This window comes from Typopeltis vanoorti, chromosome 6 (genome assembly GCF_054136105.1).
Source record: "Typopeltis vanoorti isolate ZY-2024b chromosome 6, IOZ_Tvanoo_1.0, whole genome shotgun sequence".
In the NCBI taxonomy this organism is placed as follows: domain Eukaryota; kingdom Metazoa; phylum Arthropoda; class Arachnida; order Uropygi; family Thelyphonidae; genus Typopeltis; species Typopeltis vanoorti.
The window spans coordinates 95487507-95507658 of NC_143554.1; the positions used below are offsets into that span (position 1 = coordinate 95487507).

Consider the following 20152-nt stretch of genomic DNA (forward strand, 5'->3'; position numbering starts at 1 on the left):
AAATAAATACAGAATTTTTTAAATAAAATTTAAAATGCAAAAAAATAAACTGCAAATAAAATACAGGTAACTTGTTATACATTCGTATTCTTGAGAAGCACTGTGTATTTTAAGTTTAAACTAACGAGGGGCACAAGAGGAGAACATTTTGATTTTGAGAATTCTGTTCCCAATGCTGTATAATTATGCAGTAAAATCAATGTCATTATATTTAATGCAAGGAACAAAGGTTCCTTAAATATAACTATTACATACTATTTTATCACTCACAAAATATTCCTCAGGAATTAATCTGTATTTATTCATTTAAAGATAGCACCACAAGTGACAAATGCTCCTGTTAATCTTTAATTCTGAAATATAATTTACAATTACTAAGATGACAATACTTTTTTTTAAATTAACTGTTCATCAAACCAGTATATGCTGATAATGATAGACGACAGATTTTTGTAAAACATCAGAAATAGAGGCACAACAAAGGGTTCTTTTTTGCATATGTCTGGCTTAAGCCTGTGTAGTGTTAGGTATTATCATGGTAAAATTTTAATTTTCCAAAACATTCTTAATAAATAAATATATAACAAAATAACAAAAAATAATGGCGGAACAGTGCATCTATATATTTTGATTACAAATGCCATTAGAAACACATTTCAACTGGGATTCTATCCTGGATTAACTATCAGATAATGCTGCTACACCAGGTAAAGTTTTACCTAAAAGAAAAAGTTTTATTTAAAAATCGAGTAAAAGGACCTGCAGCACATACAGCATCTTCAAAATTTTATCAGAAAAAAAAAAAAGTTTTTTTTTTTACTCATTTTCTTATTGACAATTACTAAATCCAGTAACTATTATTTTTCAGGAAATAACATATAGCAAAATATTAATTATAATAACTTTAATTAATACTTTCCTGTATTTTGGCAACATTACATTGGGATCACTAGTGGTGTAGCACATGGGTCTATTTGCTATTTAATTTGTATGTAAATGATATTGGGAGGGGGGGGGGTGCTTAATGGTCAAAGCTGTATAACTGAGAGGAGACCTCCACATAGCCTTTAAAAGAATGCGGAGAACCAAATGTCCAACCCTCACCTTCTCGTGGTGCACCCTGTTGGGTATCTACCTGGATACTGAACATACGAGGATGGGCTGGCAATTTGGGATTTAGCCGACCAAATTGTATTCCTATTGGTTAAACCAAAATACAAAATGATGGTACATGACAAAATTTCATGCCGGCTGGGGCATTAGCCTGGTTAAACAAGGCCTAGTTGTTTTTGCCAGGGCGAACAGTGAAAAGTCAGCTACTGGAACAAATCTGAAAACTCACCACAACTCATCACCAGAGTTAAATATCGGTACTATCAACATAAGAAGCTTGAATGGCGGAGGAATCAGATAAGTACCAGATCGACATAATAGGAGTGACCGACACAAAAAACACAAAAACTGGTGAGAGCTTTCTGAGCAATAAATACAAAATGTTATATTCAGGAAATGACAATCAAGGAAAAGGAGTAGCCATAGTATTCAACACAAAATACAAGGCTAATCTTCTTGACTGGCAGGCAGTGTCAAGTAGAGTGATTTGGGCAAATGGACAATGAGAGTTTTTTTTTTTTTTTTTTTTGTGCCTATGGTCCCACAGAAGGTTCTACTAAGGTAGAAGTGTGGGAATTTTTTGAGGCTCTAGAGAAAGCTACTGACACAATGAAAAAGGAAAAGTTGGTCCTTGTTGGGGGTCTAAATAGCAGAGTAGGAAGTGATTGTCAGACATACAAAAATATTTTGGGAAAATTTGCAGAAAAGAGCAAAGCTAATAATAATGGCAAATACCTTTTGGATTTCTGCTCAGGACATGGACTGGTTATTACTAACAGCATGTTCCAACATAAAAATGTGCACAAATTCACATGGAGAGAAGAGACAAGGAATAAGAAAAGTCTCATCGACTATGTTATTGTTGATAGTGATGTTTTTTCCCTGGTGCAGGACACCAGAGCGTACAGAAGATTTGAAATTGGAAGTGATCACTATTTAGTCTTGAGCAGGATAAAACTGAATTTCATATTGAAAAGAATAACATGTAAGAAAGTTTTAAAGCGAATAAAAGTTGAGCAGCTATCAGATGTGAGCTGTACTAAAATACACAAAGATTATTGAAGGAAAAATGAAAGAGTTTGAGAACAGGAACCAAACCTTGGAGATTTAGTGGCAAGCCTTGAAGAAAACCCTGATTGATGCTGCCAGAGGGGCATGTGGTGAAGTTGTCTGCACGGATAGAAAAATTAGAACTCCATGGTGGACACAGGAAGTTAAAGAAGAAAGCACATAAAAAATTCCTGGCAAATTAGTCAGTTTTTGCTCTTAGAGAATACAGAGACAAATGTAAGAAAGCTAAACAGTATAAAACTTGCTAAACAAAAGTCATGGGAAGGAGTTGCCAAAAGGTTTGTTAGGAAGCAGTTGGTATCTTGCTCCACCTTTGCTACGAGTTGCCTGGTGTTGTACTACTTACCCAGGTAAGATAGTACAACACTATATTCACTCCTGAAGATATTTTCAGGTGCAAACTTTGTTTGCTCTCACTTGGATAAAGGATTAAACTAAATTTATTATAATTCATACAACTCTTATCAGAAGTTCAGATGGACATTGTGAATATCATTCACATTTCTAATGTTTTAATCAATATTTCAACATACACTACATACATTTAAAGGTTCAAAAGACAATTTGTCCCTAATGAAAGGTTACTGCAAAATTACAATCCTATATTCAAAACCAAGTATAAAAATAAAATGTGTTTTATACAGTCAGTCATTATTAGAAAAACTGAATTCTGAGCCCTATAATGTTTCTTGATTTATGTGCTATGAACTAATAGTTTCCAAACTTGGGATACAAAGTAGAAATGGGGAAGAGATCTTTCTTTCTCTCTTCAGAATGTTCTTTTAGAGAATCTGTGATAGCAGATAAATTACAGTTCACATTAGAATTACAGAGAAGATATTTTTAACTACTGTTGACACTGTTTATAAATTAGGAGAATGAATTTTTTTTTTTTTTTCAAACAAGAGAGAAAAGAAAAGCATAACTAGGCAGGTAAAAACCACTGCTGTTGACCCAGTTCACCAATTAACATAATTCTGTATCCTTTTAAATCATGATGCTATTTGATTTAAATCAAAGCACTCTTAGTAGCAAATTGTATTGTGTTGTATTGTCTCACTCTTATTGAGACAATACAACAACAACAACTTCAGTGAAGATTTAAATGCCAACTTTCAATAAAAATTCATCCAGTCAGCTGCCTTGAAGTTGTTATAAGCAAATCTAATAATGTTATATTTTATGAGACTCACATAAAAAGAGGAAGGAAGGACAAAGTATCTAGAAAAATCGTTAGTCAATTCACTAAAGCAAACTCAGAATTAAAGGAATAATGCGATACAGTAGGAAGTGCGTGACAGTGGATTTCCTTCAGAACAGAATTAATGACATGATTTTTGCTGAAGTTTTTTTTTTTTAAATAAAAATATTAGTTCATATTATTTGACAATAACTTATTTTCTTGTTTGCATCCTTATTTTATTCCAGAAATGAGCAAACTAAAGGGTGGCATATAAGAATTTTTTTTGTCTAGGCTACTAGTATATACAGCTCAACATCATATCAAGTTGTCCTTCCTTCCTAATTTACACTTTTGCCTCTTTTGAAGGATGAAAAACCAGAGTTTCTGAAAAAAAATAATCCCCACTGCCATAACAGACCAGCTAACTCACAATTTGATTGAAAACACTCATGTCATAGAATGGATTCAAACCTGGGTTTTTCTGACCAAAGGACCTGTCTAAACGAAGTGAACTACAGAGGCTAAGTTGTTCTAATACCCTATAATGAATACATAGCATACTCCCTTCTCTGGTATGTATGATGTCATGCATTATGGCAAAAGCATCACCCAGACTGGTTTTGATCTTTATTGTGGTCTCAGTGACAGCTAAACTTATAGAGGTACTGAGAGCCAAGTCAATCACAGAAGTTATATTTCCATATACAATTTATCAATGCATATCAAAACCGGTTTGGATAGAGATAATTCTGATAATGCACAGCATCACAGTTGTTCAAGAAGGGAGTGTGCTTGGTATTATGAAATATTAGGACAACTTGATACTAGGTCAAATGCTTTTATGTATAAGTGGCCTTGTTATGATTTTGTGCAAACTTTTGTTTACTCATGCTTAGGTAAAATAAGAGTGCACACAAAGTTAGGTCACCAATTTCAATAATATAGCTAAAATTCTTCTTTGATCCCTTTTTTTTTAAAATAAAGTGAAATAATTCTAATAATACAGTAAGAGCCTCTGTAACTCAGTCAGTATAGACAAAGTCCTTTGGTCGGAAAGACTTGGGTTCAATTCCCATCCAAAATGTGAGGAACCTTTATCTGGTCTCTTTCAACTAAAGGTGAGTTAGCTGGTCTCGTATGGAGGTAGGGCTTTTTTTTTTTTTTTCCACCCAGAAACTCAGGTTTTTCATCCCCAGAACACACACATGCTAGATTCTGCAACAAGCCATTTGAGGTTTCCCACAGTTGCATAATCATAGTGGATCCTGCACTAAGGAAAAGCGCTATAAAGAGGAAGAAGAATTCTGATAATCCAGTACAACTAGGACTATGGTGTGGATAATAAGGTGTGAATTATTTAAAATATTCTGCACTATTGCATGATACAAATAGAAACAGTCCAAAATACTTCAAGGCACTCACTTCACATGTTTGTATACTGGTCAGAATTAACATAATTTTAAGTATAGTAATTTAAGTAGCTCTCTCCCTCTGAGAACAGTACTGTTATATCCCATATTATAAATGTTTTGAGAAATTCTTCAAAACAGTGCATTATGCAGCACAGCATGTAATGTACACAACTTGCAATACAGCAGGTTCCTGTAAAACTTAAAAAAAATCTTTTATTCAAAGATATATATTATATTTAATATAGTACACAGCTTATTAAACTTAAAAGAAATATTTGTACTTGGAAGCACAGAAAATGGAAGGAAGTTTTGTCTAGTCTATCAGTTTTGCTATCCAGTAATCGTGGGATGGCTATTTAGAATTATCAGTGGAGCAGTGAAGGCCATGAAGAAAAAAACTTAAAGCCGTTGGAAAGGTTAGATAAACTAAACCATCTTCCTCTCTGAAGAAGTGTTAGTGCCATAACTGGTGATTAACAATTAATGTTCACTTAATCTAAATAATTTAAATTTATATAAAAATATATCACATAATTGTTATTTGGTTAAAATTATTCCAAGTAGTAATGAAGAAAATCAACAGTTATAATAAAGTACCTTCTAAGAGTTCAAGACTAGCTCCACCACCAGTACTGACATGACTAACTTTGTCTTCCGTTTTCCATTTTGCACAACAAGTTGCAGTATCTCCACCACCTATGAATATATAACAAAAAGCAAATTGCTATCTGGAAAAGTTTGGGTTATGATGATTACGTAGACTTTTTACCAGTAAAAATTAATTATAACGAGAAATACACTGGGTTTATTTGGCCTTAACAATATAAAAATGAGAACTGACTAGTTTCACCACAGATAATTGTGGCTGCTTCTGCGTTAGGATGAACAAAAATACAATAAAAAGGCTAACATGAACTGTAACATTACTAAAATACAGAACATGTAAGAACCATTATAATATAAATTGAAACAGAAACCATTTGGTTACAAAAAATATTGTAAGCACAATTTATTTTTAAGAAAGCTTTGTATAAAAATAATTATACAGAAAAACAAATTTTTTTCAAATGCACTTCATCATCATCAAATTCCTGCCATATTAAGGAAAATTGGTGTACAGGATATGATAGTACTACATGAAAAAAATTACATCATTATTAATTTCCTATCTACAATTTTCCTCCAAATCAGTCTGTTACTTGTCAAGACTCCAACATTTTGTTTATTATTTTAACGGTATAATAGAACACAGAAACTAAGTAAATAATTGATTTATTAACTTGATGCTGATATTTCGCTGGTATTATAACCAGCATCTTCAGAGCACAAAAACACTGTTTGTCACAATACGCGAGACTAAAACAACATGGTGTACATTAACAAAATTGTAGCAGCAACACAAAGACTAGAGTCCTGATTTTGGCACCCTCTATCTGAAAAAAACCGCTATCATATATTGCTAGAGTCCTAGAAAAGTGCTAGTTTTTCCTTAATATGACTGTCTCCCAGATCTTCGGCAAGTTAATACAGCCATATTTGTTGAGATTTGGAGTGTGTTTTAGGGCTTCTGTCGCCTCTAAGAACAATCTCTCTGATTAACTTGATGCTGATATTTCGCTGGTATTATAACCAGCATCTTCAGAGCACAAAAACACTGTTTGTCACAATACGCGAGACTAAAACAACATGGTGTACATTAACAAAATTGTAGCAGCAACACAAAGACTAGAGTCCTGATTTTGGCGCCTGCAGAGAGATTGTTCTTAGAGGCGACAGAAGCCCTAAAACACTCCAAATCTCAACAAATATGGCTGTATTAACTTGCCGAAGATCTGGGAGACAGTCATATTAAGGAAAAACTAGCACTTTTCTAGGACTCTAGCATTATATGATAGCGTTTTTTTTTTTTTTTTTTTTTTTCAGATAGAGGGCGCCAAAATCAGGACTCTAGTCTTTGTGTTGCTGCTACAATTTTGTTAATGTACACCATGTTGTTTTAGTCTCGCGTATTGTGACAAACAGTGTTTTTGTGCTCTGAAGATGCTGGTTATAATACCAGCGAAATATCAGCATCAAGTTAATAAATCAATTATTTACTTAGTTTCTGTGTTCTATTATACCGTTAAAATAATAAACAACATGTTCGACGAACACATAAGTCTGTCCACACGTTTAAGGATACTCCAACATTATCAGATCTTATATTTCTATCGTCTAAAGCACTTTGTACCATATCAATCCTATATCTTGGTCTTCCTCTGGGTCGTTTTGCTACAAACCTGGCAGAGAACACTTGTTTTGCTAATCTTTCCTCGCCCATTCTGTTTAAGTGAACCATACCACCTGAGATTAGCTCTGCTAACGCATTCCTCGATGCTGACAATGTCAAGTTCTTTCCTAATATCCTCGTTTTTAATATGATATTGCCATCTGTTCACGCCTATAATCTTTCTCAGGACTCTCATATCTGTGGTCTCTAGTCTTTGGTCAAGTGTTTTACTTCTGACCCAGCTCTCAGATCCATAAGTTAAAACTGGTTTGAACACTGTCTTGTATACAGCTAATTTTGTGTTCCGACTAATTTCTCTCTTATTCCATATGAATTTATTCAATTGACTTCCCACCTTTGCTGATTTTGTTGTCTATTTCTATATTTAATTTACCATCTTCAGTAAAAATCGTGCCTAAATAGCTGAAATGTTTTACTTGTTCCACAGGTTCTCCATTCACAACACAGTTGACATTTCCAATGATTCTGCCTATTTTCATTGTCTTTGTCTTTCTATTGCTGACCTTCATACCATATCTATTACAACAGCTATTCAATTTAGTCATAGAATCTTGCAGACTTGTAGCAGATTTATTTAGAAGTATAACATCATCCGCATAAAGCAAAGAGCTGACATTAACATCTCCAATTTTGATATCATGTTTAATACCACTTTCCTTCATAATGTGATCCATATAGATAATGAATAACAGAGGGGATAATGTACATCCTTGTCTCACACCAGATTTAACATTAAACCATCTTCCTGTACTTCCTTCAATTCTAACTGCTGACTTACAACTGAAATAAAGACTAAGTATTGCTTGATATAATGCCCCATTCACACCATATAACTGCAGCGTATTGAATAGCTTCTCTCTTGGCACTTTAATGCACTTAGCCGTTCTAAAATTACAGTTGAGAGAACCCAGACACTTCAATGTCCTAAACTGCTTAATTATTTATGACTTGTTGCGACTCTTTAACAAAACCATGCATAAAATTTTGAAAAAATATCTTTATCAAATATTTTTAATCTTCATATTCATCTGAATCAGTGTCTGAATTACCATCACTTTCATTTACATTAATCACCAAAGATTCACATAATTCTTTGATAATTCTGACTCTGTTGCAATAGATTTTCCAATGAGGCAACAAGAGCAATATTTTCCCGTTACATTGTGATGAGGAATAAAATACTTCACTTCTGCCCAAATATACTCAAATAGCATAGCCAAAGTGGATATTAGATCAAACATTATTTCAAAGCCGAATGTCTGTAAAAACTATGACAGTTTTGTAAAATTGCCCTGAGAGCTTATGAGAATACAATCCTCAATATTGGAATTGCTTTAGCTTGCATTACTTAAAAGACATAAGTGCTGCCCAAGCGTCCATATATTCGCCTTTTATTAGTGCATTTTTTAAAGGTTTTACTGGCCTGATAGCTGTTAAACTGGTTGGTTCTCTTCAGAGACCAGGCAGAAACCTTAAGAGAGCAAAAACTCTAATTCATTGTTAAGGAAATCAAATGTTAGAGAATGCATTTTTTGTAAGTGAACTCTCGGTTGGTGCATAAAAATAATTACTAAAGAAAAAGCCATATGGCTTCGTTTTGGTGATGTAAAATTATATAGGCAAAGTTAGGTTTCTGCCTGATCTCTGAAGAGAAGCAACCAGTTTGAAATAGCTGTCAATCCAGTGAAACCGTAAAAAAAAAAATACAATAATAAAAGGCGAATATATGGATGCTTGGGCAATGCTCATGTCTTAAGTAGTGCAAACTAAAGCAACTTGGATACCAAGGATTGTATTCTCATAAATCTCTCAGGTTAATTTTATGAAACTTACATAGTTTCTACAGACTTTTAGCTCTGAAATAATTTGGATCTAATATCCTTTCCCTATGTAAATTTACAATTGCCAAAATGAAGCTGTATGGCTCTTTCTTTAGTAATTATACTCAATAGCATTAATATCACAATGATATGGTGGTAGTCTCAAAGCTAGGAATCCATGATCTTTGAGCATCATGTTGAATTTAAATAGTTTAATTTGGGGCAAGTTTCTTTTAACCAAATTGAGCAATTCAATTTTTTGCATATCTGAAGAATGACAAATGTTATTTGCAGAGAGCCAATCCATAAGGACTTGCTTCCTATTAGAAGAATTGGAACTTTAATTGGATAGTGATATGGAGCATTATTAATTATAACAACTGCATTTTTAGGAAGGTTTGGAATCAGCTTTTCCTCTGCTCACTTTTTGAAGATCTTAGAATTCATTTTTGATGGTTGTTAAATTGGCTTTGTAAAGTAAAATTTGAATTCGGTAAAAAAAACCATTTCTCCACCTGCACACAAAATTATTATGTGGCACAAGCCATTTCCCGTTTGTAACACTCCACATTCTTCTTTAGATTGCTAACATTTTCCAAGAGTTAAATTACTGTCGATCCAAGTTTCATCTAGGTACACAATTGGTCTTTTCTCCTCCCCGAAACATTATTCTGCTTTCAAATACTGCACTCTAGATATAACTATGTTACATCACCCCATGATAAGTTTCCTTTCATTTTTTGACTTTTTGAAACAAAATCCTATTTCAAAGTATTTTCCTTAAAGTTTCTCTTTTCTAGGGAAAATTTAATTTTTCTTTCAGCATAGGAATAAATTTAGGAACAGTTGGCACTTTTTTCCTCGACCATGTGAAATTTGTGAATAGTTCTTATAATGTCTACATCAAAATCATTCAAAGCTATGTTTTCAATGGCAGTTTTTGGGAGATTTAAATTTTGGCTTATCTTCACCTTTTGATTCCCTAAGAATTCTTTTAACAGTCGACTCCGATACACCCGCAATTTCACTTGCCCATTTTGTGGCCTGAGATTTGGAACAAGGAGACTGCCTTCTAATGATTATTTTTTGCAGAATATCAGCACATTATGCAATATTCTTTTGCAAGTACTACTGAAAGGTTTAATACCAGAACTTGATTGTACTGGATCCATTATACAAATAAATATTAAAAAAAAATCAATGCAAAAAAAAAAATGACAACAAAAATCACACTAGTACAGTGACAGACAAGAAAGCACATGATTTTGTGTGTTGGTGATGAATTCGTACATTCTTTATTCCTTTCTTCCCTTTAACATGAATTAACTCTTCTTGGCACTCTGCTAGCTATGGTTCTCTCAACTGTGGGCAGACAGTAGGTTGATTAATTATCCATCGCCTACCAATTCACTCTACCCACTTTCAAACAGGTGTTTATTTAGTTTCTGCTGCATGCATGCATGCGTCTTTCTCAGCAGCCCTCTGCATGCATACATGCAGCGGGCTGCTGATAAAGACGATGTTCTAGAAGAGGTATAAAGAACAGGAAGCTCCACAGCAGCACAAAATGTATAAAGGACAGGCTAAGAAAATGACGAGCCTTGTGAGGAAAGCAAAATGGGCATATAAAAAGAGATTAGCTGAGGCAGCAAACAAAATCCTAGGGCACGGTCATATGCAAAGAAAATAGTGGAAATGTTCAGTGAGTATTTTGTCAGTGTATTTCGTGTTGGGGATTGGAAGCAGTGTTGAATAACAGAAGGGAAGGAGAACAAAAGACAGAGTTTAGGAATGTGAAGTGTTTAGAAGTTAAGTAAGCCTGGTATTATTAATAAGGCTGGGGACTGGATAGGATTCATCAATATTAAGAGAAGGTGCAAAGGAATTAGTAGCACCTTTGACTTGGTTGTTCAATAAGAGGAACAGTCGAGAAAAATGGAAAGAGAAAAATAGTGCCTCTACACAATGGAGTATACAAATCAATGGTGTCTAATTACAAGCATACAGATCAGGTGTAGTGGTGAAGTGTCAGAGAGTCTGATTAGAAACAGAATACAAACCTTGATTGATGAGAATAGAAATCTACTGAGAGAGCAGCACAAGTTTGTTAAAGGGAGGTCTTTCTTCAGTAACTTGGGTTACATTTTATGATAGGCTGACAAATGTACTAGACAAGAACAGTAATTTTTTTCTGGACTTTCCTAAAGAATACCACATGACTAGTTACTTATCTGAACTTGCTGGTTACAATAGTTGGTTAATAAGAGCCAAAGAACAAAGCATAGAACAATGGTGCTATGTTCTGAAAGGAAAAGATGACAAGTGCGATACTAAAGGATTTTGCTCTGAGATATAGTTCCAAGTTTAAAAGGAGGTATTGTTTGCTGATGTTAAAAAAATGCTGGAAAGGTCTAATGTGATTAGAGGATTTGAATAGGCTGGTACTTTGTGCTGAAGAATAGGGATGTCACTTCAATATTGCTAAGTGACAAGTTTAGCCAGTAAAGAATGAACATGTTTATTATATTGAAGAAAGATGTTGAATGTTTTTCCACTTGGTTCTACTATAAATTAATTTTTAGTATAACCAAGTGAAAAAAAAAACCTTTTGATATCTCTAATCAGAGTATTCTACTGATGCCTTCTGATTGCTTCAGCCTTAGCATCTCTTCTGGGTCTAGCTTCCAATGATGAGACCTCAATAAAGGTCAAAACCAGTCTGGGTAGTGGCCCTTCCTTTGCATTATGGGATACTAAGGAAATTGATGTGAAGTCATTAGCCTCTATATACCAGTGGCCCAGTCATGGAGATACTTCATGTGCAAACATTATTTACTTACACTTGGATAAAGGATTAAACCAAGAATATAATTTCTTGGTATCTTTAATTTATATATTGGAGAAACTTTGTTTGAGGAGGAAGTGAGGGATCTGAAGATCTTTTAGGATCAAGAGCTAAAGTTCAGATGTCATCAGAAAAGTTGTAAAAGTTATCCAGAAAATTGCTGCTATAATGCAAAAGAGCCTGACAAGTAGGGATAAAGAGGTGACAGTCCATATAAGGCATTAATAAGGCCACATTTGGATTTTTATGCATAGATCTAGTCCGTCACCTAGATATCTGGATGATAAGTAAATAGAGTACAGAGGCAAGTGACTAAGACTGCTTCAGAATGCTGGAATTTTAAGTATGAGCACAGATTAAGGGAATGTATGTAAAGCTTGGCAGATAGGAGGTGTGACATGGTAAGAGGAGCCTATTTCTGGAAACTGTATAAAAGGTCGTGCAAGGAAGAGAGTGAAAAAGCAGATTTTTGCACAGCAAGTATCAGTAGTGAATAAATAGAATGAGTTATCAGACTTGGTGGTGAATACTTGAATGCTGAATGTTTTCAAGACAAGTGGACTATGAGTGTTGTGTTGGACCCCTGCAATGTGTCTTTTGACTCCATGGAGGCCTAGATCAGACATTACAGTGATCCTAATGCCCAAATTTGATCAAGCTACAAAAGGAACTATTATCATTTCAAGTCCAAATTGTTTCCCACTAAAAATAGCATAATTACAGTGAAAAAAGAAAAATATATGTAATTTAAAACTGCTTTGGCAATAAAAACTAAACAGACAAAATGAAATAAAGAGAAAATTAAAAAAAAAAAATCAAATGATTGTTTGTGAAACTGTTCTTGTGCTAGATTAATAATGGAAATTATTGCACTGAAGTGCCTTATTATTATTTCAAATCATTTTGTCAATAAAAACAAACAATCTACAAATAGCTAATAACGATTGTTATAGTTTGATTCCAGTCACCAACTAGAGGAACTATAAAGTTTCTTCAGCCTGTTCCTAACTTAGTTAAGCTTTGACAAATGCAATTACGGTTTTCTTTATGAACTTAGGATTTTAATCCTGTAGCTCAGGAAAAATTCAATTTCATTATTTCAGATAATACCAATTAGAATAAAACCATGAGGAAATCAATGGTAGAGGTGAACTCAACTACCCAATGGGTAATCACTGAGTTCATCTCTACCAACATAAGCAGGCAGTCTCTCCATTCTTGTGGATAGAAAGATCGCTTACTTACCAATTTCTTAAAGGTTAACCAACAGAGTTCTGCCTACTCCTCTGATGAATGAAAGGCCAGAGGATTTAACAAGAAAAAAATGTATCATCATCATTTTAAATTGTTTTGCCAATAAAAAAGGGAATTACAATTAAATAAAATAAAAATATATACACACACACAAATTAATTAACAAAGTAAAATAAACTTTTTTATACATATCAGTATAATAATATACAGATGATTAAAAAAAAACTCTAAATAAATAAAGTTTTATAGTGGAACTACATTAAACAATATGTACAATCTTCTTATATTAAGATTCTCTTGTGTTGGGGTTCTTCTGGATGCTATATGGGTTGAAGACAGGTCCCCCCAGATTCTTGGAATTATTAATGCATCATTCTTGTTTAGATTTGGATGATGTTTCAGCATCTCACAAGCTTCCTTGAACTTTCCTTCAAACCAGGTTTTGGTGTAGTGTAGGGATTTGGTGCCTTTGCAGTTGATTCTGTGATGTGTTTGAAGTGTATAGCTTGACAGGTGTGTTTTGCCATAGTGGAGGAATTTAATGTGGCATTTATGTTCGTCTTTTCTTATTGGGATGGTGTGCCCTGTTTCCCCTGTGTAGAGCCAGTTGCAGGTGCAGTGAATTTTGTAAACCACTAGATGGGCAAGGTACTCAAGCTCATCCAAAGATCCTCTTCCTACCTTCCAAAACAACCCCCAACACAAGAAAACCTTAATATATGAGGACTGTAGATATTGTTTAATGTATTTTGTGGTTTAGAGGTTGTTGTTTTTTTAATCATCTGTATATTATTATACTGATATGTAAAAAAAGTTTATTTTATTTTGTTAATTAATTTATATATATTTTATATTTTTTTTAGTATTATTTTTATTTTTTCACCATAGGTCAAGGCAAGGGTAAATGATTAACAAAGCATTTAGATTTATACCTACTTTAGTGTAGTGTCACGTAGCTTGTGTCCTGTGCATATGGCAAGTGTTATTTTCTTAATTATAAGTAAAACAATTACTCCAACATGTGTTTTTGTCTCCATAAATTTTTCACTATGAATTGAATAAGTAGGAAAGTAATCTCACATGGCCATTGAACATCAGTCATCCAAGGACATTACACCCATGCCACAGTGGAATTATAGTCCACAGCATGTAGATCAGAAAGTAGAGATTACATACTCAGTGAAACAGGAAACATACTCCTAAAGTTATAACTTTTCTTATATAAAAAAAAACTACTTGCCTTCTATTTAATGGTATTATATGATATCACAAAATACTTACCAATAATTGTTGTAGCTCCTTTTCCTGTTACTTCAACAACCTGATCCATTACAGATTTAGTCCCAGTGGCAAAATTATCCCACTCAAACACACCAACTGGTCTGAAAAAAGAATGTAACAACAACATCATCTAATAGATTTAATTCTTCTGTATAGACTCACTATAGAGTAACTAGATATTCTTATAAACTTGTATCACACATTAACTAATAAACAGTACAATATATGTTTATAAGCAGTCTTCTAAATATCATTAATTCCCTTTTAAAATTTTATCTGGAAAGAAAAATAAACTCAGGAGGGAGTGCGATAACTTATGAAATTTATATATTCCATTTTACCTTTGAGTTTTTCCATTGAGACTGAAGAATTTTATTATTTCTTTTGTTTACTTAATGAAAGTCAAAGAGAAATCTTACTTTAAAATTAATTTAATTTCAGGAGTTTGGTTGCATAATTGTTAAATGCTATTTTCACTTAATGATATGAGATAACTAATTTCATACAAAACAATTCTTTCACTGTTCTGATGTATAAATATAAAGCTTTTATATATCACAACATATGAAGTTCAATAAAGTAAATCAGGATCGGATCACAACAGCATATTCACAAGTAATTAACTTTCTCAAGTATCAAAAACTGAATATGTTTATAAATACTCTAAAATTAGCTTTCTAGTATTGCAGTTGAAAGAGAATTAATTGACTGGTAAAAGCAATATCAACAAATCACAAGTGTGATAGTAAACTTATATATACTGAAATTCTCTCCTCTTTAAATTTTACATTATGTTATTGTTTTTAACAATATCTTCTTATGTGACAGAGAAATAAGACACAACATTCATGTATCACTCATAAAAATCTTAACTGGATGCACATTTTGAATTGTCTCATACAAAGTTTGCTTTATGGTTTAATCAAACAGATTTTCTAGATATGCTAACTTGAGATAAGTTTACCAAAAATTATCATAATTCAAAATTTCACATAGAAAACATCAGAATATTTTGCAATCAGTATATGGATAGTAGATGACAAACACAACTTCATTTATAGAAGAAAATTAAGGGTGGCCCATAAATTAATAGAATATTTTTATTTTTTTTACTTTTTGTTATAATAAAAAAATAAGCATGCTATTGTGAACAAAACAATATATGAATAATTTTTAATGTTTAAATGACAGATTAAATTTGTGTAATTTAAGAACTTTAAGTTTGAACAAGGGCATACTGTAACCAAAGCAGTCCTAAAACATGCAGAGTGAAAAGCCAGATTTCTATTAAGCAGAGCACTTTATTCAACAAATTTAAGAAGTTGCAGGTAACTGACATCTCTCTCTCTCTCTCTCTCAAAGAGTAACCTTTTTCTAGTCACTCTCAATCAATCCCAAAATAATGTAGCAAGTTGTCAAAAGCCATCTGGCTCCAAGCTTGATTGTGGTATAAACTCAGTAGGCAAGGGGGAAGTATGTCATGTTATGTTCACCTACTACACAAGATTAATAAAATCCATCAAAATATTCTGCAGGAACTGATATCAGAAAGAGTTCACATCACACCAAAGTTTGCACACAATTCCTTACCAATCTTCAAGAAATGTATTTCAAACACACTGTTATCTGCAATGAAAACGGATCAACTTCAACAATACAAACTCATAACATGAAGTATAGAACATCTTGATAAGAAGTGCCAATTCAAGAACAAAAATCATGTGAGTTTAGGAAAATTAAAGGTTTCTTCCATTTTGACTACTTCCATAAGGTCATGCCATTAATGCTGACCCTATTCTTGAATGCTACAGTCAATGATAACTGTCCTGAATGAGTGTTATTTTACAGCCAATTTAAAATAAGTGCTCCCCCAACCTAACTGCAAGTGCAGTCACTCAACAGTTTGAATTCAAGAAAACAGTAATCAAGACAGACTAAATTTTTCAGTACCCTGCAATATCAACAAGACTTGGATTATCAATATTCCTCAATAATGCTGAGGAAGTTTACACTGGATGTTGAGAATTCTGTATCTCAAAGGGGTTAAACTTCATACAGCAGAGTGATTAAATAGATCAATATCACAGAATAGAATATAAAAGTTTTAAGTTTTTTAAATAGTTTTTTTATTATAAAGGTATGAAATGTTAAATTAAAAATGTCAAAATTCCAAGTGTCATGTCACTCTTGTTGTTTCCTACAAGAAGATAAAATTCCTTCCAAAAATTCTGCATCATTCATTCCTGGAAAAGGTCAAAAGAGAGAACCACCATTTCTGTTACAATCACCTCAGGATGTTTACTTCATCTAAGTAAGAACTCTTTTTCTCAGAGAGGAAGGAATGTCAGTGAGAAGTAAAATACGAAACTGGAATGAAGGATAATGCTTCTTGTAAACAAAACCACAGAAATCCTCGCTCATCAAGTCCAAGGCAAGTCATAGATTTAGCACTATTTAGTCATAGTGGTTTTTAAGTTAAAGAGCTGCCTGGGATGATGGAGTAGACAGCATTTCCACTTCATAACCAACAGGCAATAAGTTTCAATGCCACCACAGCAGAGATGCATGAAAGTCAAGTAATAGAGTTTTTTTAAAATCATCAAAGGCTTCAAATTGGATTTTAAAGATCACATTCTGTCTCAAGAACATGACAACTGAATTATGTAATCCCAACCAGGATACGAAAGTGATACACAGCTTTTTACTGTTTCATGAATAGGATTATCATTAAAAAAAAAACATTGTAGTGTAGTTTAACTTAAGAGTCACTCTGCTTTTCTTCTTTTCCTTATCAGATACACACACATTTCTCCCTCTGTGGCAAAAATAGTTTGTTTTTTATAATCTCTCTAAGCTATCCCAACAGCTGTTATGAAGAACTTTTAAATTTTCCACCCATTAAAGATATTAAAATTTCAGAATATAATAATCAATAAGTTTGTCCAAATAAAAGTTGTAAATCAATTGTTATTGTTGTTATTTTTTTTTTAATGGCAATCCCATCGATGAGAAGTTGTTCAACACAGTACATTAGTACCACGCAGAAAGATTAAAAGAAACTTGTTAACATGATCTGAAGACCTGTAGACTGTACTCTTTAGGAAATAGATAAGAAGGGAGACTGTTCCAAAAGAACAGTAGTAAAAGGAATTAAGGAAGATGAAGAAAATTTGATCAGTGAGTTTGGATTTGAACTTAGAAGAGCTGTTGAAAAACTCCTGAAGACATTTTAACAGATTTAGAAGACATGGGAAATCGCTAATGTACGTTCTGATGAAGTGTCTATAGAAATATTGTAGAAAATGCAAAAAAGATTAAACTGGATGTCTATCTTAAAGAGTGAATTAGCCAGAAATGGATCATTAGACTGCTGTATCACACTAACTGCTCTCTTCTGTATTGAGTCAAATAATTTTAGGGAGCTCTTAGAGATACCCCAAATGATTATCAGTGTCCTATCTTTTTCTTCCAATTTTTGGCAAAAATTTCAGTCTGTCTTGAATTCATTTGCTACTCTATGTCTAATAGGTTCTTAAAATTCAACTTCCTATTAGAATATTCCAAGAGAAAATTCTGATCACTCATTTTCACATTCTAAAATCCATCCACATCATTCAAAAAAGTGGTTTTCATGTTTAGTGTTGAATAATCAGACATGACTTAATTAGTATCTGGATAAATCGTCATATCCATCTAACCTATTATTTAGATATTCCTATTCTTAATTACAAGTAAGTCTTAACTGTGCAATTCCTTTTCAGCCTCTCTTTCTTTTCCATTAATGCTTATTACTATGATAGCCTATTTCCAATTCTTGGATGGTCCTAGTATGTAACTTTTTACTGTTTCTCTGGTTTTGAAGAAAACAGTGGGAACCTCATAACTAGGCAAGATCTAGTCAGCACTATATCTGATTATGTTGTAACATCATAACATATACACAATTCATTCAGTTCAGTAAGATGAGAAGAAACTTGTTAATTGGATTTGAAGACCTGTAGATTGTATTCTTTAGGAAATAAGTAATAAGGAAGAATAAAGACCCATTCAGCTGCGGAGCTGATTGCAACCGGACAGGTCCAGAGGTGGCAGATAGTGGATCACCCTCAGATATGGAGGGCAGCTGCGAGATAAGCAGGGTTGTTAAAATGTTCTGTATTTCTATTATCCTGCTTTATCTTTATTTGTTCTTTACTTAACACTTTGTAAATTGTCAACTGCCTTAACTATCGACTGCCGCCATTTATTTCTACTAGATCTTATGTTCTCATGCTCTATAGTCTAACAAATTTGTTTTACAACTGCACCAGTTAGCCTATGTATTGAGTGCAAGATCATTTTCAACTAAAGACAAAGGCAGATATTGTTAGCATTCCTCGCATATGTTAATCTTTACCTTTAATTATTCATGGCTCAATTATTTATCACTTAAACTTTATCGTATGGGTTCAAAATTTTTAGGATAGTGCATTGACAGAATCAGTCTAACGTGTTGTTCACAAACCATTTAATTAAACCAAATGGGAATATTTACACAGTCTGATCCACACTAACACATATATATACAAGAGGTTCTTTGAATTAGTTTGAATTCCTAATTCAAACTTACTTTTGTCCTTCTTCCTTCTTTTGTCGATTATTCTATGCACTTTAGGATCCTTAAAATGGCAGCAATGTGCAGCTCATTTCTAGTAGGACATTCATGTTTTTTTTTTTTTTTGCTGGTATCCAGCTGGACAACCTCTCAATCTACAATGTACACTCGGGTCTCAATTTATGCAGTTTTGAAGTTATGCAGTGCATATTTCATGCAAATTCTGGGTTTCCCCCGTTGTACATAATGAAAACGTGTTGCAGCACATTCTGGCGTAACGTGTAAGCAGTGAGTGTCCATGAAGTTTAATTTTGCATGTGAGCAAGTGTTTGTCTTTTCATTATCGTAAGTCTAAATTTTGCTAATTTTTATTTTAAAGATTTTATTGGCTCAGTGGAGAAAAAAAAAGCACCAAAGAAAAGTAATTTCTTTGGAAATGAAAATTGCAATTTTAGATTGCTTAGCAAAAGGAGAGGGATCTGCGGTGATTGGTAAACATTTTAATTTAGGCGAATCTACTATAAGAGCAATTAAAAAGAATGAAGTCGCAATAAGAAAATCCATCATTTCTGGCACAAATCTAAGTGCCAAATTATCATTGCACTCAAGAGATGCTTTATTAGAAAAAACGGAATGAGCGCTCATAATTTGGATTGAAGAATTAACTCAAAGAAGAATTCCTATAAGTGGTTATTTAATTAAACAAAAAGCTCTTCAGTTTTATGAACAGATGAAGCAATTGGAGCCATTTACTTCCGCTTCCCAGGCTGATAAAGAATTTTCGGCTAGCAAAGGATGGCTAACAGTGTTTTTAAAAAGGAATGCCCTTCATAACGTGAAGATTACAGGCAAGGTTGCAGCAGCAGATGAAGCAGCAGCCAAATATTTTCAAGAGAAGTTAGCCAAATTTATTGAAGATAGTAGATATTGTACTGATTAAGTATTTAACACTCACGAAACAGGATTGTTTTGGAAGAAAATGCCTAGTTGAAATTATATTGCAAAGTCTGAGAAAAAAAACAAGTGGGTTTAAAGCAAGCAAAGAACGAGTAACATTGTTACTTAGTAGCAATGCATCAAAGAATCGAATGTTGAAACCCCTCCTAGTAAATCGATCTCTAGGACCACGTGCTCTAAAAGGCAAAGATCTAAAACAGCTGCCGGTACATTGGATGGCTAATACAAAGGCCTGGGTAACAACTGCTGTATTTACTGAATGGTTCGATAATTGCTTTGTACTAGAAGTGGAAACATATATGAAACAAAAAGCTCTCGATTTTAAAGTTTTA

General features: G+C 33.3%; 1 protein-coding gene across 1 annotated transcript in view; it reads right to left on the reverse strand.

Annotated features, from left to right (window-relative positions):
• Window positions 1-280: 280 nt before the first annotated feature.
• LOC150105723 (phosphoglycerate kinase 1-like) overlaps window positions 281-20152 on the reverse strand; it is a 126678-nt gene continuing 106806 nt past the window's right edge. The window contains exons 10-12 of the mRNA XM_090394319.1: window positions 14270-14370; window positions 5377-5475; window positions 281-719 (exon numbers count right to left, since the gene is read on the reverse strand). Of these exons, the coding sequence (XP_090250445.1) occupies window positions 679-719; window positions 5377-5475; window positions 14270-14370 (241 nt within the window). The 3' untranslated portion in view covers window positions 281-678. The remainder of the gene's footprint in view (window positions 720-5376; window positions 5476-14269; window positions 14371-20152) is intronic.